Source organism: Meleagris gallopavo, chromosome 11 (genome assembly GCF_905368555.1).
Source record: "Meleagris gallopavo chromosome 11, MGAL_WU_HG_1.1, whole genome shotgun sequence".
Classification (NCBI taxonomy): Eukaryota; Metazoa; Chordata; class Aves; order Galliformes; family Phasianidae; genus Meleagris; species Meleagris gallopavo.
Window position 1 is genome coordinate 15266033 of NC_139414.1, and position 23126 is coordinate 15289158.

General features: G+C 62.9%; 5 protein-coding genes and 1 long non-coding RNA gene across 8 annotated transcripts; 2 read left to right on the plus strand and 4 right to left on the minus strand.

Moving 5' to 3' along the window:
* Nucleotides 1-64: 64 nt before the first annotated feature.
* On the minus strand, nt 65-2414 carry ALG3 (ALG3 alpha-1,3- mannosyltransferase). Of its 2 annotated transcripts, XM_085233485.1 has the most exons (9): nt 2277-2414; nt 2102-2201; nt 1877-2024; nt 1638-1798; nt 1440-1560; nt 1029-1234; nt 815-892; nt 541-684; nt 65-450 (listed from the first exon to the last, which is right to left on the minus strand). In XM_085233485.1, exons 1-9 carry the CDS (start codon nt 2401-2403, stop codon nt 261-263), a joined length of 1275 nt encoding a protein of 424 aa, XP_085089611.1. In that variant the 5' UTR covers nt 2404-2414; the 3' UTR covers nt 65-260. The 2 variants fall into 2 exon arrangements, with proteins under 2 accessions (XP_085089611.1, XP_085089612.1); XM_085233486.1 differs by lacking the exons at nt 1440-1560; nt 1638-1798.
* EEF1AKMT4 (EEF1A lysine methyltransferase 4) lies at nt 2402-6494 on the plus strand. The gene is made up of 3 exons (XM_019619093.3): nt 2402-2756; nt 3931-4214; nt 5603-6494. The coding sequence occupies exons 1-3, from the start codon at nt 2402-2404 to the stop codon at nt 5888-5890; spliced, it is 927 nt and encodes a 308-aa protein (XP_019474638.3). The 3' UTR covers nt 5891-6494.
* Nucleotides 6375-9627, minus strand: CAMK2N2 (calcium/calmodulin dependent protein kinase II inhibitor 2). The gene is made up of 2 exons (XM_085233489.1): nt 9345-9627; nt 6375-7867 (listed from the first exon to the last, which is right to left on the minus strand). Exons 1-2 carry the CDS (start codon nt 9511-9513, stop codon nt 7797-7799), a joined length of 240 nt encoding a protein of 79 aa, XP_085089615.1. The 5' UTR covers nt 9514-9627; the 3' UTR covers nt 6375-7796.
* A 2925-nt stretch (nt 9628-12552) lies between these two features.
* On the minus strand, nt 12553-14799 carry LOC100543320 (mitochondrial ubiquitin ligase activator of nfkb 1-A-like). The gene is made up of 4 exons (XM_010716824.2): nt 14667-14799; nt 14369-14456; nt 14167-14287; nt 12553-13981 (listed from the first exon to the last, which is right to left on the minus strand). The coding sequence occupies exons 1-4, from the start codon at nt 14781-14783 to the stop codon at nt 13300-13302; spliced, it is 1008 nt and encodes a 335-aa protein (XP_010715126.1). The 5' UTR covers nt 14784-14799; the 3' UTR covers nt 12553-13299.
* On the plus strand, nt 14452-15522 carry LOC146543645 (uncharacterized). The gene is made up of 2 exons (XR_014885722.1): nt 14452-14596; nt 14706-15522. It is a non-coding gene; the product is annotated as an uncharacterized LOC146543645 (long non-coding RNA).
* On the minus strand, nt 15471-22642 carry ECE2 (endothelin converting enzyme 2). Of its 2 annotated transcripts, none has more exons than XM_085233435.1 (19): nt 22255-22642; nt 20895-20981; nt 20413-20557; nt 20062-20277; nt 19864-19988; nt 19636-19782; nt 19496-19561; nt 19155-19343; nt 18733-18875; nt 18530-18644; nt 18172-18282; nt 17897-17995; nt 17747-17824; nt 17544-17647; nt 17075-17185; nt 16891-16958; nt 16157-16347; nt 15988-16083; nt 15471-15891 (listed from the first exon to the last, which is right to left on the minus strand). In XM_085233435.1, the coding sequence occupies exons 1-19, from the start codon at nt 22294-22296 to the stop codon at nt 15715-15717; spliced, it is 2310 nt and encodes a 769-aa protein (XP_085089561.1). In that variant the 5' UTR covers nt 22297-22642; the 3' UTR covers nt 15471-15714. The 2 variants fall into 2 exon arrangements, with proteins under 2 accessions (XP_085089561.1, XP_085089560.1); XM_085233434.1 differs by having other exon boundaries at nt 20895-20951; nt 22255-22421.
* Nucleotides 22643-23126: the final 484 nt, after the last annotated feature.

A 23126-nucleotide genomic window follows, 5' to 3' on the forward strand; every position in this document is an offset into this window, starting at 1 on the left:
CGTTGGCCCCAGGCACCACTCCCCAAAAGGAGTGCACTCTGGGCATTGTCACAGCACAAATGCATTGCGGCCAGGGAAGGGCCCCCAAAGCCCCTTTATTGGAGAAGTCCTGCCCAGCATGGGCTTCCACATTGCCCCCTTTGTAGTTCCAGGGCTTGTGGCCCTCCTCAGGTGGCCAGGGGCAACCTGGAAGCAAGGCAGGCAGAAGAACAAGCAGAGGAGCAGACCTGGAGTCCCTTCCCACTGTCCAGCCAGCGCTCTCACTGTGCCTTCCTGGAGAGGGGATCGGACTTCTTGCTGGGCTGGGGGAGCTTTGGGGCTGGTGGCAGGGCTGTGCCGTACCACAGCTGGAGCAGGACAAGTCCGTGACAGATGTGCAGGGAGAGGGAGCTGCAGACAGTGGAAGGGTAGGTATTCCAGCAGAGCTCGATCACGCCCAGCAACAGCACCCTGTGGGGGGAGCCAGGGGTTAGTATGGGGGCACAACAGCCTCCTCAAAACCTCAGCAGCCACATAACACCGGGCCCTACCAGCACATACTTGGGCATATGAGTGAGCTTGGAGGTCGGGGTGCACCACAGCAGGTAGGGCAGTGTGTGGAAGTACCAGACGTAGAACTGGTAGTGCAGGGAGCGGCTGCAGCAAATGCCCAGAAAGTTGGAGGAGAAGAGGATGAAGATGATCTGTGAGCAGACATTGAGGTAACAAACCCAAGAAACTGGAAGTGCAACCCCCCTGTGGCTCCCCAGGAGCAGCCTTCCAGTGCTTGCCCTGCCCTTTCCACTCTCCTTGCCCCGCACCCTGCCAAAGGATATTGTTGACACTCATGGGAGGGGACGGATGCTTCCTCTCGGCTGGATCCTTCAGCAGAGATAGGATGCTTTCTTTGGACCTGTGGAAAGCACAAACATCAGTCTCAGCTTCTCAAAGCCTTTCCCACCCTAATTTCCCCCCATGAGCCACAACCATGGCGGTGACAGGGTATGGCTGATGGGGGACCAGTCCCTATGGGGACAACCAGGTCTCACCTGTGCCATCGGTGCAGTGCAAAGAGCGCCAAGCCAGCCAGGTGGGTCAGGAGCAGCCCGGCATGGAAAGCCCGGTGCTGGAACACCTCCTCTGGGAGGAAGCGCCAATTCACTGTCCACTTGAACTGGAACTGACGGCCCAGGTCGAAGGAGCGTGTCAGGTACCCCAAGGGATTCTCCAGCAGGAAGGGCAGCCCTAGGGCCACCTGCAAGATACAGCAGCCAATAATTGGGGTCCATCACCCCCACTCCATGCTGAGATGTATATTGTGGACAGCCAAAGTTGGGAGCCCTGGGAGTCTGTTGTTAGCTATACAGGGCCAATACAGGTGCTGGAGCTGCAGCACACCCACCCAGGGGTCTACAGGATGCTCAGGTGACAGCAGGCAATGGCGAGTGGCAGGGACCAACCTGGAGCCCGGCACAGATGCAGAGCTTGGGGATGCAGCCCAAGAGTCCGAAGCGCTGTAGGAGGAGAAAGAGCAGCCCGGGTGCGAAGAGGAGGATATTCATCTTCACTGACACGGCCAGGCTAGGTGGGAAGTGGGGTTACAGCACAGCCTACACGGGGAAAGCCTCACGCTGAGGCCAGCCCCGGCGGCCCCACACCTGAACAGCAGGCAGCCCCAGGACCAGCGGTCCTCCAGAAAGAAGTTGATAGCGAGGAAGAGGATGGCCATGGCCACAGGGTCGTTGAAGAGCCGCAAGACAAAGATGGAGTGGATGCGGTAGGAGGCGCAGCACATGAAGAAGAAGACGTATGGGGGGACCTGGCGGGACAGAGGCTCAGTGGCGGGGCCCAGCACACACGGGGCGGCACACGGGGCCGCTCGGCGCGGTACCCCTACCTTGCAGGTGCGGCAGTAGATGCGGAAGACGAGCAGCAGGTTGAGCAGGTAGAGCCCGGCGAAGATGTGCTGCGCCAGGCGGATGTCGGCCCCGCGGCCCGTGGCGTAGTACAGCCCCAGGAAGAGGTACACAAAGCCGGCGGGGTAACTGCGGGCACACACCGGGCGGGCCGCGTTGCTCCCCATCCCGCCCCACACCGCCCACCCCACAGGCCCCATACTCACACCAGCGGCCCGGTGTCGCCCCGCAGCTGCGTGTAGTCGCGGGTGCCGTTGGCGAAGCCCCCCACCTCCTGCATGTACGCCTGCCAGTCGATCTCGGTGTCTGCGGGGCGGGTGGGCGGCTGAGGAGGGCGGCTCGGGGCTCCCCGTACCCCGCCCCGTACCGCCCGCTACTCACAGGGCACCCTGCGGATCACCCACAGGTTGACGCCGCCCTCCGCCAGGCACAGGCAGGCGGCCACCAGCGGCGTGTAGCGGGGCTCCAGCAGCACCTCCCGACAGACCCGGCGCAACCTCACCGCCATGCCGCCTCCCCGGACGGAACTCTTTACTGCTGAGGGCGCGTTTCCAGCCGGAAGCCCTGAGCGGCAGAACAGGAAGTCCTTAGAGATGAGACCGGAAATCCGTAGGCAGCGCGGCGCTCCCAGCCGGAAGCCCTTAGCATATGCACACCGGAAGCTGCACGTGTTCGCCGCCGTCGCCATGGAGCGGCGCCCCCCGCCCGCTGCCGCCAATCGGTGCTACGCGCAGCGCCGCTTCTGGGAGGAGCGGTACCGCCGGGCGGGCGCTGAGCCACAGGAGTGGTTGGGAGGCTTCGAGCGGTTCCGCGCGTTGCTGGAGCCCGAGCTGCGTTCCGACGACCGCATCCTCGTGCTCGGTACGGGCGCGGTGTCAGGGTGGGAGGTGGCCCCGGGGCTCAGGGGGTGCGGGTGTAGCGGTGCGGGATGTGGCGGGGGGGGGCGGCGGGGCGGTGTCAGTGCGCACTAATCCACCTGAGCCGCGCGGCTTAGCGGGCTGAGCTGAGCCGGGCAGGTGTCGTCAGGCGGTGTCATCGCCGATCCCCTTAGCGGCTCAGCGGTTGTGGACAGCGACCCCCGGGGCTGAGCTGTGCCCCGCCGTGCCCGGCTCGGCACCGCGCTGTCACCCGCTGGGGTCCGGGAGAGATTCGGCAGGAGCCCGCTTGGGGGTCTCGTTGTCACCTCCCTGATGAGCGCCCCCAGGCCACTGCTCGGCTCATGGATGGCACGGACTGGGTTGGGGGATGCGAGGTTATCGGGGTCTTATTGGGGTGAGGGCACAAGACCTTGGGGACTCCATTGCTGTGGGGGGCACAAGGTCTTGGTAGTCTTATTAGGATCAGCCCCTGGCTGGGTATCCCCAGGGCATTTCTACTGGGGTCCCTGGGGATGTGGGCAGAGTCCAGGGGGCACAAGGCTGGGCCCCACTTAGGGGTCCCATTGAGATTATCCTCAGCTGAATGTTCCTGAGACAGCACTTGGGTCCCGGGGTGCATTGGCAGGGTTGGGGGATATGGGCAGGATCGGGTGGCATACACTCTTTTGGGTGTTACTGGGGACAACCCCTGCTGAGCATCCCCAGCACATCACTGCTCAGGTCACAGAGGATGTGGACAGGGTTGGGGGGGGCATGGGCATGGTGGCAGGATTATGGGATACGGCATCTTGGGGTTCTCACTGGAGTGTCACTAGGGTTCCAGAGGGCACAAGGCAGGACCTTGCTTGGGGGTCCTATTGGCCTGTTGGGGGTCCGATTGGACTTAGTCCTATTGGACTGAGGGACACAAGGGGGGGTTCCACCTGGAGGTCACACTGAGTCAGTCCCCAGCCACAGCACTTGGGTCCTGGGGAGTATGGGTAGGGTTGGGGAGCACAAGGATTTGGGGTTCCCATTATGCTTCCATTGGAGTTGGGAGCTCAGGATCTTGGGATTGTCCTATTGGAATCCCATTGGAACTGGTGGTGCAAGGCAAGGCCCTGCCTGGGAGTCCTATTGGGAAAAACCCCCCACTAAGCATCCCCATCCCGGCACAGGCTGTGGGACCAGTGCCCTGAGCTACGAGCTGCACGAGCTGGGCTACCCCAACGTCACCAGCATCGACTTCTCGCCCGCCTGCGTGGAGGCCATGCGCTCCCGCTATGCCCACTGCCCCCACCTGTGCTGGGCCGTCATGGACATGCGCTCCCTGACCTTCCCTGACGCTTCCTTCGACGTGGTGCTGGAGAAGGGCACGCTGGACGTGCTGCTGGTAGAGGAGGCTGACCCCTGGCATGTGTCCTCCCGCGGTGCTGCTGCGATGCGCCGGGTGCTGGCAGAGGTATGGCAGGGTTGGGGCAGTGTCCCCCTCCCCCAGGTCCCTAAGTGATAAGTGATGGGGCTGGAGGAGCACGGGGAGATACTCCCCCGACCCCTTTTGGTGCCTCCCCCAGACTCTCGTAGCCCAAATCCCTAGAAGTGTCACACATGTTGAGCCTCATTCCCACAGCTATGGGTATACAGGGGGCAGTGTGGCCTTGCCAGCCCCAGGCGAGGTGACAGCAGTGGGGCAGTGACAGCCCATCTACCACCTCCATACCAGCTCAGCTTCGATCTCCTTAGCGGGGTCCCTGTCCTGCAGTCCCCACTTCAGTGTTGCCATGGAAACCCCCGTCAGCATCGACAGGGCTGTGGCGTTGCCACGGGGACGGGTGATGCCTCGGGGCCCCCATTAATTGGCAGCAGAATGGAGCTGCCTCGGTGCAGCAGGGGGGGCAGTGGGGTGCCGGCAGCCCCCGGCCCTCCTCCCCAGGGGCTGACATCAGAACCACGGCCCCCACATGGCTGGGGCTGCCCCCCATCTCCTCGTGCCCCATAGCATTCCAGCTGAGTGGGGCACCCTGCACACTGCCAGCAACGAGCCCAACCCTGGCATCCCATCCCTGCCTGTCCTTGTCACTGGGCCAAGCAGTAGGGATTTAGGGCTTTTTTTTTCTCTTTTTTTTTTTTTTTTTCCCATTTTTAATCCTGCGTTCAATCCCTGCCCTCCCCCAGCACCGCCGGGCACAGCACCATCCTTTGGTCCCCTCTGTCCTCACAGAGGGCTCAGCCCTCTCCCTGGTGGGCACCCACTGCTTTTCCCACCCCTTTGCTGCATTGGGCCCCCCTTACCGATCCCATTGCTGCCTCTGACCTGGAAACCTCCATTATGCTGCCGCTGTCCCGGGGGGGCCGAGCAGCCCCCGCCCCATAATCCTCTTAGGGAGCCCCCTAACGGGATCACCGCTGCGTGGTGACGGGGGGGGGATGACTTAGGGACGCCCCTGGGGACATTCCCGTCCCTACACCCAGCACTGGGTGGGGGCCTGTCCCAGCATGGGGTGGTCCTTGGCCAATAACGTTATGGGGATTTTTGGGATGGAGCCCCTGTGCTGTGCCGGGATCCCATTGCTGCAGCCACCCCGGCACTCCTTGGCATGCAGAGCACGCGGGCGCCGGCCGCGAGAGCCTTTTGACATTGTATAAAGCCAAGCAAGAAAATTGATGTTCTTTTCCATCCTATTAGCGGGGGCTTAGCTCCAGCCAGGAGAAAATGGTGATTAAAGGGCCGAGTCCTTCCCCACTCCAACCGCACCTGGGGGGGGAGGGGGGCAGCGGGTGAGGGGGACAGAGGGGTCTGTGGGGGGGCTGGGACTGATGAAACTGACCATTTTCTCCCCCCACACACAGGTGAGCCGTGTGCTGCGCCCGGGGGGCCGCTTCCTCTCCATCACCTTCGCACAGCCCCATTTCCGCGCCCCGCACTACGCACAGGAGGCCTTTGGCTGGTCCCTGCGGCACGCCGCCTGCGGGGACACCTTCCACTACTTCGTCTACATCATGTGCAAGGGGCAGCCCCTGACCCCCTCCGACCTGGCCCTGGGCAGGCAGCTGGGGCGGCCCCCCCCGGCCCCACCACCCCCTATCACCGTGGCAGAGGATGAGGATGAGGACTTCCTCCGCGCCATCGAACTGTGACCCCGCGGCGTCACCTCTGTGCCTTTCTTTTTGGATGTGGGAATCCAGCTCCCCATCCCAGCCGTATGGGAAGGGGGGGCAGCGGGGCCGTGTGCTGCCCAATGCTTTGTGCCCCCTCCTCCCCCCTTTCGGATTGCAGCCAGGGTGCTGGAAATGAAACTGCAGCGGGTTTAATTCCAAACCCCCCCCAGTGCTGCTGTGACACAGTGCCAGGCCTGGGAGGGGTGGAGATGTGACCCTGCCGTGCTGTCCCCTGCGGTCTGGGGACACCCCTGCGCCAGGGGAGGTGACACACAGAGCAGGGTAGGTGACACTTGTGATCAGGCACGGGGTGCCTGCGACACACAGCAGGCAAGTGACACAGTGGCTGAAAGGGGTGTCCCGGGCCCAGGGCTCTGCCATCGCAGTGTAAGTGGGTCAGCGGGCCCCCCCCGGAGCCATGGGGTGTTGCGGGGGGGAGGAAGGAAGGAGCAGACAGCAGCAATACATGGATGTATTTTATTCATCGCGTTTTGTTCACCGTACAGTGACAAATGGCGTTGGACGTTACAATGGACCGTTGGTAGAACACGATGGCGCACGGATCGCTCCTCTTCCTCATTTATTTTGTGTGTGTCTGTGTGGTTTCCTTTTTTTTTTCTTTTTTTTTTCCCTTTTTTTTCCTTTTTTTCTTTTTTTTTTTTTTTTGCATTGTTGTCCCCATAAACGCGACCGAAAAAAGGATGACGGCTTTTCTCATGCATACCCCCCCCCCGCCCCCCGACCCTCCCCAGAGAAGCTTCTTACAAAACAAAATTAAATTAAAGTACAAAATTAAAAACGACAACTGAGGAGCGGACCCCCATTTCCCCACAGCCCCCCCACAAACCCACATCCCTCCGGGCAGAGGCGGCCGCGGGGCGATGGATGATGGCGGTGCGGTCCCCCCCCGTGCTGCGTTTTTCTCTTTTTTCCCTTTCTCTTTTTGTTTTTTCTTCCCCCCCCTTTTTCCTTTCCCCCCCCATTTTTCTCTCTTTTTTCCCTTTTCTGTTTTTTCCTCCTTTCTTTTCTCCCTTTCCTCTCTTTTTTACTTTTCCCTCTTTTCTCTCCCCCTTTTCCCCTGTTCTCTTTTCTCCTTTCTTCCCTTTCCTCATTTTCTCTTTTTTCCCCATTTCCCCCCTTTCTCTCTTTTCAATATTTTTTCCCCCTTTCTCTCTTTTTTCCCCTTTCCACTAATTTTATTTTCCCCCTTCCACTTTTTTTGTTTTCCCCTTTTCACTCTCTTTTTGTTTTTCCCATTTCACTCTTTATTGCTCCCTTTCTCTCTTTTTATTCCCCCCTTTACACTCCTTTCTCGCTTTCCCCCCTTTTCTCTCTTTTTCTCCTTTTTTCTCCCTTTCGCTCTCCATCTCCCCCCCCCTTATTTATATTTTTTTTTCTCTCTTTTTGTTGTTTTCTTATGGAAAAAAATATGACCCCTTTACACTGCAGACTCCAACAGCGGACCGACGTCGGCGGATCGATCGTTTTTAACAAAGATTCAGATCGATAGATATAAAAATACAAATATGAGGATTTTTCCTGTTAAAAAGAAGCGTGCCGGAGTGGGGCTGACCCTCGACACCAGGACACGGCGCTCGGGCCACCAAAGCTCATGCAGAAAACGATGGAGCAAAGAATATCTCCGGGCAGCAGCAGCGCTCCGAGTCCGCTCCGACCCCCCCACACCTTAAAGGTATATTTTTTTTGGGGGGGGGTCCCTCTGCCCAGGGGAAGGGGGGGGTAAAGTGCATGGCCCGAGGGGGCGGCCCCGAAGGCGGGGATGGAGCGGGGGCCCCCGGCGTGCGGTACCCCCTCCCCGGGGTGTGGGGGGGGGCGTGGGCATGGCCCCCCCCCCTCCGTGGGTCCTGGTGGTGGTTCTCCGGGTTTATACCCCCGATGGCGACTTCTCCGTCATGCCCTTGAGCACCTCGTCTATCCGGTCATCCTCGATCACCACTGCGGGGACATGCGAGGGGGGGGGAACGCGGGTGGGTGTGGGGACGCGAGCGGGGGTGGCTTCGTACCCTTCCCCTCCCCTCCCTGCAGCCCCACCGTTGCCCCATTCCGAGGGCTTGGGTATGAGACCCCCACCCTATGGGATGTGGGGCGGTGGGGTGCCCCCCCCCGGCAGCCAGGTGTGGGTGATTGGATGGGGAAATGGGGGTGGGAAGGACCCCCCCTCCGCGCTGCGGCACCGCTGATGAGAGCAACAGGAGCAGAATGGGTAATGACCCAGTGGGGGGGGCATCATCAGGCCCCCACGGCATCGCTCGCTGCAGTGTGGTGTTATGGGGGGGCTGTGAGGACCCCCCCCACCCTGGCGATCAGCATCATCAGAAAATCCCCCACCCGATCATCTCTCTTCGGACAGACCCCCCACGCACAGCAATAGGCACCAGCAGAGCACCACCGGACAGACCCCCCCCAGCTGGGCCCCCTCCATCAGCATCATCACTGTGCAGGACCCCCCAGCATCCCCCACTGGGCCTCCCCCAGCCCTACTGAGAGGGTCCGCTGCTGCACATCTATCAGCACTGCAAAATGAGCTGGGGGGGCACGGGCAGCGGTGCATCATCTCTCAGGGGTGTGAGTGTGGGTGCTGGGGGGGGGGGGGGGGCTGTATGCCCCCTTTTGCTCAAGAGGAGGATTGGCTGTGCTCCCTCCGAGCAGGTGGGGAGGGGGCTGCTCTCAGGGTTCCCCAAGGATGGATGGATGGGGATTTAGCCGGGGGTGGGGGGAGTATTTATTTGGGTTCAGATTGAGCTGCTATAGGGTCTCTGCGGCATGAAGGGAAGCGGGGGGGGGGGGGGGGAAGGAGGAGGCAGGGAAAATACACACAGCCTTACGGAGCCCCGGGGGGGCACAAAGCGGGGGTGATGCTGCTGAGCATCGCTGCCGTGGGGTCTCTGCAGCAGGCAGGGATGTGGCGGGGAGGGTGCTATGGGGTGGGGGCCGCCTGTGGAGCCGGGGGGTGCATCCCGGGGGGGGTGCGGCAACCGCTAAGAGCAGCTGCGGGGGGGCAGCCCCAGGGATACTCCGGGGTACTCCGGGGGCAGCGGTGGGATCCATCCTGCGGCTTTGGGGCTGCATCGCAGAGTGGGATTCCTAGAGCTGCACATTGCCGGGGGACAGAGCCGGGGATGGTGCGGGGCAGAGGCGGGGATGCGGCGCTGGGGCTGCTATGGGGCACAGCTGCAGTCCGGGGACGCGGAGGGGGGGGTGGAAGGGGGGCACAGCCGGGATGCTATAGGGCAGCGCTAAGGATGCTATAGGGCACAGCCGGGGTTCCCGGCGCCGCTACAGAGCACAGCCGCAGGTGCAGCGGCAGAGCGATGCCGGGGGCAGCACCGGGGGTACCGGGGATGCTGAGGGGCGCAATCGGGGGTCCGGGAGGAAGCGAGGGGTCGCGGCGCCGGGTCGGGGGGGTCCGTACCTCTCTTGGCGCGGCCGATCTGTCCCAGCTTGGGGGGCCGCTTGCCCTGGTTGCCCCCGAAGAAGGCGTTGGTGTCCTGCAGGCGGCAGCTGAAGGGCAGCTCCCCCGCCTCGGGCTCGGCGCCGTAGCGACCCACCTTGTCCTCGCCGTAGGGCAGCACCTGCGACATGGCGGGGCCGAGCGGGCCGAGCCGCGCCGCGCCGAGCCGGGAGCCAGTCTGCGGCGGCGGCGGCGGCGGCGGGGAGGAAAGCCGGGCGGAAGGATGAAGTCATGCATCCGGGGGGAGCGGGGACCCCCCCACCCCGGCGGGGCGGGAGGGGGCGGCTCCGAGCTCCGCGGACGGGACGGGACGCGTGGGGGGACCGGGGGTGGCTGTCCGTCCCCGTGTCCCGGGGTCCGTCCGGTCTCGGTGCGCCCATCCCCAGCGCAGCACCGCATGCGTGGGTCCCCCCCTCCCCACTGAGCCTGTGGCCCAGGCAGAGATCCCCCGTGTCAGTTCCCAGCACGGCGCTGCATCCCCATCGCTGACAGCCCCTCCTGCAGCTCCCATGCAGGGCTTCCCCTCCCCCCCCTTTCTGTGGGTCCGCGTGGGTCACTGCACACGCGTGCATCCAAATGGATGCGTGCTGGTTGTATCTGTGGGGCTGTGGTTTGGGCACAGACCCGTGGGTACCCATGGGGATGCTGCTGCTCCTTGGCTCAGCCGTTGCCGCAGGACAGAGCCACAGGGCAGTAAGGACAAGAAGGGACAAAGCCATCCCCACAGGGATGTGCCGCGGGTCAGCTGCTGTTAGCCCCCAAAGACCATCATGCCTCCCCCCAAGAGCACAGCTGCACCACGTTGGCATCAGTAGCCCTGAGAAAGCCCCACCTGGGACCCCTCCCCATCACCAGGGTGTTATTTAGGCTCAGGTTTGGGGAAAGGAGGGATGGGGTCTACTTCTCAATGCCACTGTCCTCCTGTGCTTTGAGATCACAAATGAAAGCTGCTGTAGAAAAGCATCGGTGGGGCTGGTCCATGAGAGAGGGCAGGTGCTGCTATTTCGGGAAGGCTTGGCTGTGCTGTTCTCTTTGTGCTGGGCTCTGCAGAGCCTGCTCCCCTCTGAGAGCAGCGCTGGGGCAGTGGTGCTTCCTCCCCACCAGAGAGGCAATCCTTTATCACTGCCTTTGCCGGGGAACCGGCTCCAACCCCTTCATCTGGCAGCTTCTGCTCCCACAAAAAGAAGCGCCTGGGAAAATAGGCGAGAGGCCCACGCTGAGATGTGCCCTGCTTTCCCCATCACCAGGCCCACGTGCCTCTGCCCATGGGCAGAGAGCAGTGAGCCACAGGGCTGGGGAGCAGATGGGCTGCGGGGGGGATGGCAGCGGGGTGTCGTGCACCGGGGCTGGGTCAGGGCGGGGGGCACCACGCTGGTGATGGGTGAGCGGGGATAAGGCTTTGGTTTGCCCTTATAGCTGGGCTCTTGGTGTTTGGGATGTGGGTGGGTGTCACAGCGGGGGCTGGCTCTCCCCCCAGGCAGCAGGTCGGGTGCTGGCGGTGCAGAGCTGTGCCTGCAGCCTGCTCCTGGAGCCTCCATCTGTTTGCTGCCAGCCCTGCCAAGAAACGTGAAATGGCACTTCTGCTCGCCGGGTGCCATCTCCCCGCTGCCACCACCCTGAGCACCTGTCCCCAGCGTGCTGTGTGGGGTCAGTGAGGGTCACCTGCAAGTGCCACCTGCGTCCTGCCTTGTCCCTCATGTGGGGCAGTCGGGTAGAGCTGTGAGCTGTGCCAGGTGCGTTGTGGGAAAAGCCTTCTGTCTCATGGGTTCCCAGTATAGGGGAGACCGACCCCGTTGTGCAGACAGCATTCCCGCAGGGGTGACAAGCTCCATCCCTCATCTGTCACCATATCTCCATCACCATGACAACAGACAAGGAGGCAGGTGGCAGAGAGCTGGCAGCCCTGGGGGGCACGATGGGGGCAGCGGACACCTACAGGGCACTGGGTGGGGGTGGCAGCAGTGGGGACACCCTGGTCCTCTTGAGTGCTGTGGGATGGGAATGTGGCTCAGCACCGTGTTCTCTGCATGTGTCCCCAAAATAAACGTCCCCAGGGTGATGGTGGGGATGTGTATGGGGCTCACCCAGGGGCACGGGCACGGCAGCCCCATGGAGGGCAGTTGGCATTGCTGGGCTCTGGCTGGTGCTGAGGGGTTGAATCATGGTGCTGCCCAGCACTGCTCCAGGCTGTGCTGCAGCTTCTATGTGGCTGGGTTGCCGTGGGGCTGGTGGCTTTTCTGGGGGCACAGGGTTGCGGGAAGGGTGCCTGCACCTCTCTGTGTGCCTGCAGGGACAGGGTGCAGTGGGACACATCGCCTTCCTTCTGTACCCTCAGTGCTATGGGGCTTCAGCCAGAGGTGGCCGTGGACCCCTCTGCCCAACCCTGGCTCAGCCCCAGGAGCGAGGAGAGCAGTCTCCGGGTGCGCAGACACCTCCCAGCCCACGCACCCACTCGCGCCAGCAGCTCTTGGCATGCAGGGAACGCGTTCCTGGCAGCCCAGCCCTCTCCCATCTGGTATTTATCTCCTTCCCGAAATCCCTCCTGCTGCGGGGGGGACGACCGGCTGGTGCAGGGGACTCGGTCCCCATTGCTCACTCTGCAGCGCGGCCATACTGGTGAGGGGGAGAGACTGGCGTGAGAGAATGTGGGGAAAGGTGGGGAAACTCCCTCACTTCAACGATGCGTGCAGGTCCCTGGAGGTTTAGCTGGGTGTTTTGGGGGCATCACAGCTGGCAGTGGGCCCTGGGGACAACTCCTCTGCCCCAAGTGAGTGCCTGACCCCAAACCAGGAGTGATGAGACAGCTGCACCGGGGAAGGAGGCACAGAACCCCATAACCACACACTGCTGTCAGGCTGCCAGCATCACTCCCACCCCAAATCCCGGGTGCCCCAAAGCTGCAGGAGCTGGGAGAGCCCGTGGGTTGCCTGGGCAACAGCAGGCAGTGATGGGGAGCGGTCCAGGGGAACAGTTGCTATGGAGACCGGAAGAGCACAGTTGCCTCGGTAACAGCATCTCCCCCTCTTCTTCATCCCCATCCTTGCACCTTTTGGGGCTGTCCCAAAGGATGTACCCGCAATCAGGGGTCCCCTGCCCAGCTGGGTTGGGAGGGGATGGTGGCATTTCCCAGCCCTACTGTAACGACGCAAAGGAAAACGCGAGGCTGTGCTTGGCTCCTCAGCTTTATCAATGACAAACAACTGCGCGTCACTCCTGCGCTGGCTTCAGGGCGGGTGCACGGGGCTCAGCGGGTGCTGGAGGCTGCCTCGGGGCTGTCCTTCAGCTCTGGGGAGGCTGTGGTGAGGGACAGCAGGATGCCACAGCCCACGCTGTCCCCATTTCCCTGCCCAGGTGCCAGAGAAGCAAGGGAATTTTTCAGCCCCCACAGGGTCCGCTTAGTGGGTGTAGGCACATGGTAAGGGAATGCTGGTGCCAGGGTGTGACAGAGTGGTGGCTCTGGGTGGTTTCTGTACCCCCACCTTCCCCAGCTGTATCTCACCAGCCATGGGATCTCTCTCCAGTGCTGTCATCTACCCACAGGCAAAACCACACACCAGAAAAGCAAAATAAGGAAAAAAAGCCACACTGCAGGGAGGGGAGGGAAGGGGGGGGAGTGTTCAGGACTCAGACAATAGATCCAGAATGGCTCAGGGCCTCCTCTCCTCATGTCAGGCACCAGGAGTACATTGACCCTATGTTCTCATGTAGGAGTGGAGGTGTGACTTGGGCAGACAAAGGGGCAAAGAGGATGACTGGGCTGTAAATCCCTTCAGCCCTACCCCAGAATAGACAGGGGTAAACCAGAACCCCTCCCTCCCCAGCAGAAACCACCCAGCTGCACGCCAAGGGACAGCTGAGATTTCTACAAGCTTCACACCAGGCTCAATTGGCACAGCTCTGCCACCTCCCAATGCTCTCAGGCCTGGTACAGGGGCACAACGCGGTCAATGGGTCCCCGGCAGATGGGGCAGAGACGAGTGGGCAAAGCCTGGAAGCAGCGGAAGCAGCAGCAGATGTGACCACAGCCCAAGAGGACGCACTCACGGGGCCGGGAAAGGCAAACTACACAGGAGTCCTCCAGCCCCTCATCGCTGTCCTCCTCCACCTCTGGCTCCTTGTCCTGATGCTTGTGGCGGATGGCACGGCACAGGGTGTGCAGGAGGACAGCCAGCCCCACCATGGCACACAACATAGCTGCCCCCTTCCAAAAACCTCTGGCTGACTCCAGCTCGGCCAGCACCATCTGCCAGTCCCCCAGGCACAAGAAATACTCGCCCTCCCGCGCTGGTGGCTGGAGGTGCAGGGAGCCGTCAGGGTGCAGGGCCAGCTCCCCGATGCCTGTCAGCCCGGCCCCCACCCGCAGCATCTCCTCTGTCTCGAGAATGCCTTTGGGTTTCTCCCCACTCAGGTAGTGGCCCAGCAGGTCGCGGAAGCCGTGGGCTGGCTGCTGGAAGCGCTCGTACACCATCTCCAGGGGCAGGCAGACGGCTCGCAGCGGGCTCTCCACGCTCACCTGCGTCACTGCCTCAGCATCCGGGGAGGCCAGCAAGAAGGGGACAGTGTAGACCTGTTCTGAGAGCACCCGCTCACTCTCAGTCCTGCAAGAGGAGAGCACAGCACTGAGATGTGGAGAACGTGAAAGAAACCTGAGTTGCTAGGGCTGAACTGGGGGTAAGGACTGGAGTCTCCAAGCAAACTGCTTTCTGCCTCTCAGGTGTCCCCAGAGGCTGGGGTCTGGACCCGCTGGTGCAAGTCTGGCCCCAATGTCCCCTCTGTTGCTCACCAGCTCCGTGCCAAGCTGTTCCAGATCAGCCGATGCTCTTTCTGAAGCAGCTTCTGGATCACACCCTGCATCCCCCCGTGGTAATGGCTGGACAGCGCAGCCTTGGCTGGCAGCACAATGCCTGAGGACAAATGGATGTATCACAGCCAAAGGAGAAAAGCCTGCTCCCCATCCCCAGCATGTGGCCATGGGGACACCTTACCTTCCAGGGCAACATAAGGCAGGCATCTCCCATCGGCTACAGACACCAGTGCTGGTAAACTGTCATCAACCTGGAGCTTTGGGGCCTCCTGGAAGAGTAGGGCTGAGCATGAACACAGGCACAGGCAGATGGGCTGGCAGTGCAGGGTTTGCGCATGGCATTTGGCAGGATGTGACCTGCCTGGTGCAAGGCATCACGACACTGATGGAGGGCATAAACATCAGCAAGGTGCACCGGCTCTGGACTGGACAATGGGGCAGGGACAGCAGGCGGGGGAGGGCACAGTGAGACGGGCTACCTGTATGCGTGCCACAACTCGGGCTTTCTTCCTGTACAGGTAGTAGAAGAGGCCGGAGAAGGCGAGGCTGGAGCCCAGGCACAGCAGCTCCACGGGAGTGATGGGCGGCGCATCCATGGCACGGGCTGGGGCGGCAGCTCTGCAAAGTGAGCACGTGGCTGGGGCGGCGCTGCGGACGTCCCACTACATGTGGCCCCGCGGGGGTCAGCTCAGCACCCGCAACGCTGGGGCCTGGGCCCCGCACCCGGCCCGCGGCCTGCACTCCTTATTCATCCTGCATCTGGCCCGGGCCCCGCACCCAGGGCCTCACCGATGCCCGGCGCTCCCCGGCAGACCCGGAGCTCCCAGCCCGAGCCCAGCCCTCCGGCTCGGCCACAGCCCCCCGTCCGGTCCGGCCCCGCCGCCGCCGCCGCTCGGCCCGGCCCGGCCCGGCCCGGCCCCGCCGGCCCTCGAGGAACCTAAGCCCGGACCCAGGGCCCCGCCGCCGCGCTGCCTGCTGGGAGATGTAGTGCAGCCCGCGCAGCGCGGCGGCGGGGCCAGCAGGGCCTGGAACTACGTCTCCCATCATCCCTCGCGTCGAACTACAGCTCCCGTCGTGCCCCGCGGGAGCCCGCGTCCCTCGCCGTAAGGCCTACAAGTGCCTACAAGTCCCGGCGGGCATTGCGCGTCGCGCTGCCGCCCGTGCGGGTGCTCAGCGCCACGGCCGCCATTTTCCCTCCCGTCCGGCCGCAGCGGTCCGCGCATCCCATTAGCGCCCCAGTTCCTCGCGTCGCGGCCCCCACGAAGGACCCGGAGATGTTGGCATAGGTGGAAACTGCATTTAATCGTTCAATAAAGTCAGCAAGAGCCACCCGCAGCGGAAGGCACCAGTGCCCGCGGCCGGGCCCGGCGGGCAGGGATGGGGGAGCCAAGCCGGGGCGGGAGGGAGCGCGGGGACGGCGGGGCCGGGCGGCTCCCGGCCTCCATCCGCACAGCCCGGGGACGCGTCCCTGGCACGAGCGGGGCGGGGGACAGAGCTGGGGCGCCTCCGGAGCGGGGGTCCCCATCCCTACCACACCTCACAGTGCTTGCCGGGGTTCATGGGCGAGCCCAGCGGGCAGCCGAAGTGCTGCACGAAGTCCCGCGAGTTGCTGAGGGTGCCGATGACGCGGTACTTGTCGGGGCTGTGCGGGTCGGTCACCAGCCCTTCGTGGGAGCTCTCGGGTGTCCGCACCGAGCACCACACCTGGGGGAGGGGAACGGCCGTAGGGACGGGGAAACCCCCCCTTGTGGGCACAGAAGCGGTGCCCGGAGGGGGGCTGCCAAGGGCGCGGAGCCGTACTTGTGCAAAGCCCACGAAGAAGAGCTGGTGGTTGGTGAGCCCCAGGGCTGGGAGCTGCTTCTCCTCTCCGTTCTTCTGCAGCCAGAATTTGTACGCCTGTGGGATGGACGCCGTAAAACCGTGGGAGGGGGTTAAGGGCTGTGCCCCCCACCCCAGCGGTACCGCTCACGTTGTAGGCCGCCTTCAGCCCGCCGTTGTCGGCGATGTTCTCTCCCAGCGTCTGGCGGCCGTTGACGTTCTCGCGGTGCACGGTGTAGCGGCCGTACTGCTCTGTCATGCAGGCCGTGTGGTTCTTGAAGGCTTCCAGCGAGGAGTTCTGCCACCAGGGCCGCAGGTTGCCTTCCTTGTCGTACTCGCGGCCTGCGGGACCGAGCCGTGGGGCAGCGACCCCAAACTCACTGCACGGTTCCCCAAACCGAGCACCATGGGGGTCTTTGAGGGACTTGGGTTCATGTGCTCTGGGGGCACGATGTCCCCCAGCCCCTGCAGTGTGTTTATCCCCCTCCAGAGCCCCCTGCTATCCCCCGTGACCACAAATTCCCCCATGGCCCCCGCTCATCCCCGCTGGCTCCGGTGAAGGTGCAAAGCAGAGCAGATATGAGAGGGACCCATCCCAAAAGAAGGATGAGGTTGGGGGGCCACGGGCCGGCCCGAGCTGCAGACACCGTGTCCTCACCAAGCGGATGGAGCGAAAGCTGCACAGAGAAGCCGGGGGGAGATATCGGCAGGTGCCACCTGGGGAGACAGGACATAGAAGGGGAAGCCAGCCAGCCGGGTTGGGGAGTGGCCAGGGCCATGAGCGTGCATGATGCAATGGATGGCAAAGCGGCACCCCCTCCCCACACCCAGGGGATGAGTTTGGGAGGGGGATGGGAAGGCGACAGAGGCTCCTGTTGCTCTCACCTTGGTCATCAAAGGCGTGGGTCAGCTCGTGCCCCATCACCACGCCAATACCACCGAAATTGAGGGCTCTACGGGGCCACAGAAAAGAGATGAGTGAGTACAAAAGGGGTGCAGCTGGGCAGCCCCTCCAGCTCATGAGTGCCCCCCAGCCGGGAGCTGCCCCTCAGCTCCATATTGGGCTCACTTGGGGTGGTTGTGGGCGTAGAACGGTGCCTGCAGGATGCCAGCGGGAAAGACGATGCCGTTCTTGGTGGGCAGATAGTAGGCATTGACGGTCTGTGGGGTCATGCTCCATCTGGGGAATGGAAGACAGGGACATGTCTGCTCTGCCCAGCCCCCCCAAGGCCCTCCTCTGCCATCTTCCTCCTTGGGTCCTCCCTGCAAGGGGCTGGCACCCACCCACAGGCCAAAGGACCCTGCATCCATCCTGGGGAAAAGCCAGAGTCCCCGCAATTATCTGTGCCACCTCATCTCTTGAAGTGCTCTACCCCTTGTTCCCATCCCAGTGGGGTCACCTGTGGGGAAGGGGTGCCTAAGTGACCCAGGACCCCTAAGCCACCTCTAGGTGACTTGCTGCCACCATTACACCATGAAGGTGCCAGCCCTGCTCTCTGCTCGCATCCTCCACCCCCACAACCCTCCATCCCACTTACTGATCACGGTTGGGAGGTTTCCGCAGCTGGTCAGCCATCACTTTGGCAGAGAAGTTGTAGAAGTTGAGCATGTTCTGGAAGAAGGAGTCCTCTGAGACCTCGTACTAATGAGGAAGAGAATGGGTGAGGAAGGACTGTCTCTTGCTGCATCGTCCCACCATATGTTGTGTGAATGTGTCAGACCCCTCCCCATGAACCCCTACCCCATCATAGACATCATCCAGCTCTTTGTTGTCCAGGATGAAGTCTGGGAAGCCGATCATGTCATAGATGGCATCTGCCTGCATGAAGAGAAGCCCTGGTGGTTAGATGGGGTTGGGGGATACCGGAGGAGTCTTCTGGGGATCTCCCACCTTCTCCTTGGCAGCCTGCCTGGTCTTCTCATCCATCCAGTCCAGCTGTTCCAGGGATACCTCAAAGGCTGTCCGGATCTCGCTGATCATCTCCTCTGCCTGGGGACAGGAGGGGATGCTGTGTTCCCCATGCCACTCATGCAGGGATGGGTTGGGCAGGTGACCATGGGTGAGCCCCATGTCCCATCGCCAATGCTGGGGGTCCCCTTTCACCACTCCCCAGGATCTGGGGGAAAACAGGAGATCTCATGGATGGGGAGGGGATGTGTCCTCACAATGGCCTTGCTGTCCCGGTCAAAGGTGGCTTTGACGAAGAGGGAGCCCAGGGCGAAGCCCAGTGTGTCATCTGTGTTCGAGATACAGGTCTGCCAGCGAGGTGTGCAGGACTGTGGGAGTGAGATCAGAGCCCTGGAGATGCCAGGGTAGCCACAGACATCCCTCCCTGCCCACTGCCTCCTCCCCAGCTGTGGGGAGATGCTCCACAGTAAAACCCTGCATCCCAAAAGTTGTTACCCAAATCCTTCTTCAGCATCTGGGGCTTAATATCCCAAGGGGTGCCCAAGGGCAGAAGCGATCCCAACTATTCCCACACTGCTGTGGATAGAGAAAATGGCCCCAACCCCCTCCCGTTACCTTCCTGGTGCCATAGAGTGTCTCCAGAAGCCTCTCCTGGGCTGTCTCAAAGCGCTGGTCCAGGTTGGAGGCTGTTTTCTGCACCAGATTCCAGATCAGGTAGTTGTTCAGGATGCTGTGGGACAGAGGGATGTTTCATGTGGCCACGAGACCAGCGCTTATGGGATGTCCTATGCCCAAATGGAATCCCTGGAGGTGCTCACCTCCTGTCGGTGCTGTTGATGAGCTCAGAGACCTGCTGGAGGTAGGCGTCCCCATACACCACCACGGGCTCCGTCTCAGCCAGCTCCAGTGGGGACAGTGCATAGGAAAGGTAATCCAGCCAGTCGATGGCAGGGGCAAGGACCTGCAGGGGCATGGGGACATGGTTCTGCACCGCTCTTCCTGGGAGTTCCAAGGTCCCCCACTACTCCAAATTTGTTTTCTGCCCCAAACCACTGCTCTCCCTGTTGCTCCCACAGCTGCAGGACAAGGGATGTCTGCAGAGCTCCCCACATCCCAGTGATGGTGGTGTGAGCACCGCACTACAGCGCCTCCGCATGCTGGGCTGCCCAGGATGTGCTGAGCTTGGCCACACGCTGGACAACCTCCCCTTGTGTCCCAGACCCAGGGAGTGCACGCCTACCTGCAGCTCAGCGATGCTCATCTTGTGGTAGATCTTCTCGTCATCCCGCCGCTCAGCCTGTGGCACGGTGATATTGGCCAGCAGCGTCTCGAAGTCCAGTATCTGCTGCATCTGCAGGCGGGTGGGCTCCTTGGACCCCCCCAGCAGCATGCCCAGCTCCACCATGTAGTCCAGGTATGCAGTCAGGACCTGGTGAGACCCCAAGACACATCTGCAGCTCTCCTCTGCCTATGCGTTTCTGGTTTGGCCACCCCATGCCACCTCTGAGGAGCTCAGACCTGCTGCACCCCTGGACCCGCTGTCCCTGAGCCTGCAGCTCCATGCAGTGCTCCTGGACTCACCTTCTCATTGGCAGTCTTGTTCAGGTAGTAATCCCGAGATGGAAGGAAAAGCCCTGACTGGTCCACCTTGGGGACAGAGGGGCAGCGTGGGCATCCCATACGTCCCAGTGCCCCCAGTGCCTGCTTCCTCCAGTGCCCACCTGGATGATGTTGCTGTTGGAGCTCTTGGAGTCTGCACCCACATAGACGGTGAAGAACGGGGCTGCTCGGTACGTGCCTGACACTATCTTCAGCACCTCCATGAAGCTGCTCTGGTTCCAGGAGCCAGTGATGTTCCATCCACCGATCTGCCACCAAATGGTACCAGATGTTTGTCACCCAGTGCTGTGGGGAAGGCTCCAGGACCGTTGCCAGGGCTGAGCCCTCACCTTGTCAATGAGCTCTATGAGGGGCTGGGAGCCCAGCTCCTCAATTCTCTGCTCCTTGAGGCAGGACAGGTAGTAGCGCTGCGTCTTCCTCTCTGCTTCGCTGCTGGAGTTGAAGCTGGAGTTCTCTGCGGGATACTACAGCTCAGCCCAAACCCTTCTGCTGGCACCCTCAGACAGCCCCCAACCCCCCATGCCCACCAAGGAGGTGCTTCATGATGGCCTGGTTCTGGTCCCAGATGCTGTTGAAGGTGCTCCACTTGGAGCGCCCATTGGGCAGTGGGTTCCTTTTGATCCAGCCCCCACACGAGTACTGGTAGAAGTCCTGGCAGGGGTCAGTGTCCGTATCCAGGGCCTCCAGGATCTTGCTGGCCACCCGGATGCAGGCATCCGTCAGGCACATGGTGTGGGAGGGATCTGCAGGGAAAGGCATGCTGGGAGGGAAACTGAGGAACAGAGTGGGACTGCTCCTCAGGGTGGGTACAGTACTCAGCAACCTGCTGTCCCCACGAGGGGCGATGCCATTTCTACCCCAGCGTGGTGGTCTCCTACCTCTGCTGTATTGGATGGCCAGAGCCACAATGGTGATGCCGAGCAGCAGAGCCAGCGTGATGGCGACGGTGCAGAGCACCAACTCCAGCTGGGAGCGCGAGGCCAGGCGGCTCAGCAGCGGCCCCGTCCCCTTCCGGAACCCCACCTGGGCAGGAGGCAGAGGCTGACATCACATCGACTCCCCAGACTGCTCCCAGGTGCCCTGGCTTGGCTGTGGGGCATGGGGACCAGATGGGGACTAAGCTTGGAAACAGCCACCCTGAAACCAGTGCATCTCTTGCGGATGAGCCATTTGTGGATGCTGGTGCACCCCCCCTCGAGCTGCAGGGAAGGGGAACACTCTCTGCTGCATTTTGGCTGCCTCCCAGCACATCATCCAGGGACAGCCAAGGCTGGCCAGACTCCTGGCCCCACTCCTGCTGCAGTCTGGGGCTGCAGGAAAGGGGTCCCAAGCGAAACAGAGGGACTGGGGCATAGCTCACCTCCACGCTGTCAGGGGAAGCGCTGCCATCCTCCGCTGGCTCCGGCCCCTCATCCTCCTGCAGTGTGGCATGCTTGTAGTCAGGCATCTGAGGGGGGAAAGCAGGCTGGGGGGGCTGTACCCCACTGCCCCCTCTGCCTCCTACAGCAGGTGCATGGGGGGGACAGGACCTCCCCCAGAAGTCGGCCCCATCCCCGGTTCACCCTGGGGAGCGCAATGCGGGATGCTGGTGGGGGCCTTGGGGCCTGAGCATCCCTGCGTGTCACCATGGCAACAGCAGCATCACCCCGCTGACAGGTGCCATATCGCCACGGAGATGCACTCCCTATCTCCTGGCAACCGTTGCTTAGTGCTGCTGCCTCGCCCCTCCCCCCCACCTGGAACTTTCCATGCAGATGTGCACTGGTCTGAAACATCTGGAAGCTCTCTTCCCTTCCCCCCACCCATGCAGGGCAGGGTGCAGGGATCCAGGGGAACAGGGATACCACGGGGGCATCAGCAGGTTGCGAAGGACCAGTGACACTGGTGAGACAGGGACCCTTTTGCACCAGAGTGGGGGGGCAGCCCTACTGCTCGCACTCTCCCTATCACGGAGGCTGCAAAGGGCTCAGCTAGGAGGGAGGGATGGGGGGGATTGAAGGAAGGAGCAGGGCGCTCTGGTATAGAGTTTCTGGGTATGCACTATCCTTAGGCTTCAGTTAACGCCTGGGTGGGCTGCGGCTCAGTCTCCGTCTGCGCATCTCTGCAGTGCTCAGGGGCATGAAGTTGCTGGGGTGTGTGTGGGGGGGAAGGATAAGCACTCTGCTCCCCACTCCCAGCTCTCCTGCCCATCACTGGAACCCAGGGAGGTTGCTAAGCACGGGGGGTTCCATCACTGTGGGATGGTGGCATTGGACAGCCTGGTATGTAGGATTGGGGCGGGCTGGGTGCCCAATCTGCCGCGGTGCCCCATGTCACCTCCAGCCCCATCTCTTCTGGCATCCCGAGGCTGAGGCAGGACCCAGCCTATGGGCTTCTCCTTCCCCATCCATGGAGGAAATGGGCCCCCCCAGCCCCGGGGCTTGCTGTGGGGCAGCAACCACGAGCTCCAGGTGTGCTCCCTGCTCTGTCACAGCAAGGGGCTGTGGGTTCAACCCGAGCTGCCCCATTTCTCCCAGAGGGGAAGTCCTTTTGCCCCTCTCCCCCTGCCGCCCCCCGGCCCCCTCATCCCACGGGCTCTCAATCCCCTTTCTCCCCCCGGCTCCTTCCCCCCGCATCCCCCCGCAGCCCTCCCCATCTCCCGCAGCTCTCCAGCCCCAGCACGCGGGCTGTCCCCGCGCCCCCCCATCCTGTCCCCTATGTCCCTCCCTGCCGACACTCACGGCGTGTCCGAGCTCCTGCAGGGCCACGTTCATCCTGGCCATCCCGCCTAGCTCCGCTCCCCGCCCGGCCCGCGCCGGGCCCCCGCCGCCGCCGCAGCGCCGCCTGCCTCCGCCATGGCCCGGCACCGGCACCGGGAATAGGTCCGGGAGTTGGAGCGGCGCCGGGCAGGGATGGATGGAACCGCCGCAGAGGGAAGGGGCCGGGGTTTGGGGACCAGCGGGGTGCGGCCCGTTGGCACCGGGGGGTGGGGACGGTTGGCACCGGCGCCCCCAGGGGTGGCTGGAGCGGGGGCACCGCTCCGCCCGGCCCCGCCGCCGAGGTGACCGCGAGGGGCAGCGCCCTCCGCGCGCACGGGCGGAGCGCCGGCACCGGCACCGCACCGCACAACGATGCGCACAGCGGGACTGGCACAGGGTTCATCACCAGGGACACGCACAGCCGCACCGCTCCCGTGCCGCACGGCACGGCCGCCCACACGGTGTCACGCACGGTGTCACCTACAGCCACAGCCGCCCACGGCAGTGGTGGCTCGGCAGCGCCGTACGGGTTGGGAAAGCGGTGCTTCCCGGCCACCCCCGGGTTCCAGCGGGCGGACGGCTGTACGGGCGGGCACAGCGCTACACGGCTGTGTGTTTGTCATGCGCGTCCGGCAGCGGTTCCACGCGTGTCACTGCTTCGCGGGCAGTGATCCCCGCTAGGCTCCCCGTCCCCGTGTCCCTAAGTCCCCATCCCGTCCCATCCCCGCCACTGCCGCGCCCCACGCCGCGACTGTCAGCGCTCGGCGCCGCACCACACGAGGAGCGCCCACTAAGCCCCGCCCGTCGCCCCGCCCACTCCAGCCCACGGCAACGCCCGGGGGCGCGAAGTGATG

Excerpts from the sequence above, each read along its gene's own strand:
- EEF1AKMT4 (XM_019619093.3), top strand. The coding sequence starts at position 2,402 with ATGCCGCCTCCCCGGACGGAACTCTTTACTGCTGAGGGCGCGTTTCCA. Across the intron at positions 2,757-3,930 it reads CGACCGCATCCTCGTGCTCG|GCTGTGGGACCAGTGCCCTG; the intron begins GTACGGGCGCGG and ends ATCCCGGCACAG. Across the intron at positions 4,215-5,602 it reads TGCGCCGGGTGCTGGCAGAG|GTGAGCCGTGTGCTGCGCCC; the intron begins GTATGGCAGGGT and ends CCCCACACACAG.
- ALG3 (XM_085233485.1), bottom strand. The coding sequence starts at position 2,403 with ATGGCGGTGAGGTTGCGCCGGGTCTGTCGGGAGGTGCTGCTGGAGCCC. Across the intron at positions 1,561-1,637 it reads TGGGGCTGCCTGCTGTTCAG|CCTGGCCGTGTCAGTGAAGA; the intron begins GTGTGGGGCCGC and ends CTTCCCACCTAG. Across the intron at positions 685-814 it reads CCTCCCATGAGTGTCAACAA|GATCATCTTCATCCTCTTCT; the intron begins TATCCTTTGGCA and ends TGTCTGCTCACA.
- CAMK2N2 (XM_085233489.1), bottom strand. The coding sequence starts at position 9,513 with ATGTCGCAGGTGCTGCCCTACGGCGAGGACAAGGTGGGTCGCTACGGC. Across the intron at positions 7,868-9,344 it reads GATCGGCCGCGCCAAGAGAG|TGGTGATCGAGGATGACCGG; the intron begins GTACGGACCCCC and ends ATGTCCCCGCAG.
- LOC100543320 (XM_010716824.2), bottom strand. The coding sequence starts at position 14,783 with ATGGATGCGCCGCCCATCACTCCCGTGGAGCTGCTGTGCCTGGGCTCC. Across the intron at positions 14,457-14,666 it reads GAGTTGTGGCACGCATACAG|GAGGCCCCAAAGCTCCAGGT; the intron begins GTAGCCCGTCTC and ends CTACTCTTCCAG. Across the intron at positions 14,288-14,368 it reads GCCTTATGTTGCCCTGGAAG|GCATTGTGCTGCCAGCCAAG; the intron begins GTAAGGTGTCCC and ends ATTTGTCCTCAG.
- ECE2 (XM_085233435.1), bottom strand. The coding sequence starts at position 22,296 with ATGGCCAGGATGAACGTGGCCCTGCAGGAGCTCGGACACGCC. Across the intron at positions 17,825-17,896 it reads GGCAGGCTGCCAAGGAGAAG|GCAGATGCCATCTATGACAT; the intron begins GTGGGAGATCCC and ends CTCTTCATGCAG. Across the intron at positions 17,648-17,746 it reads TGGATGATGTCTATGATGGG|TACGAGGTCTCAGAGGACTC; the intron begins GTAGGGGTTCAT and ends CTTCCTCATTAG.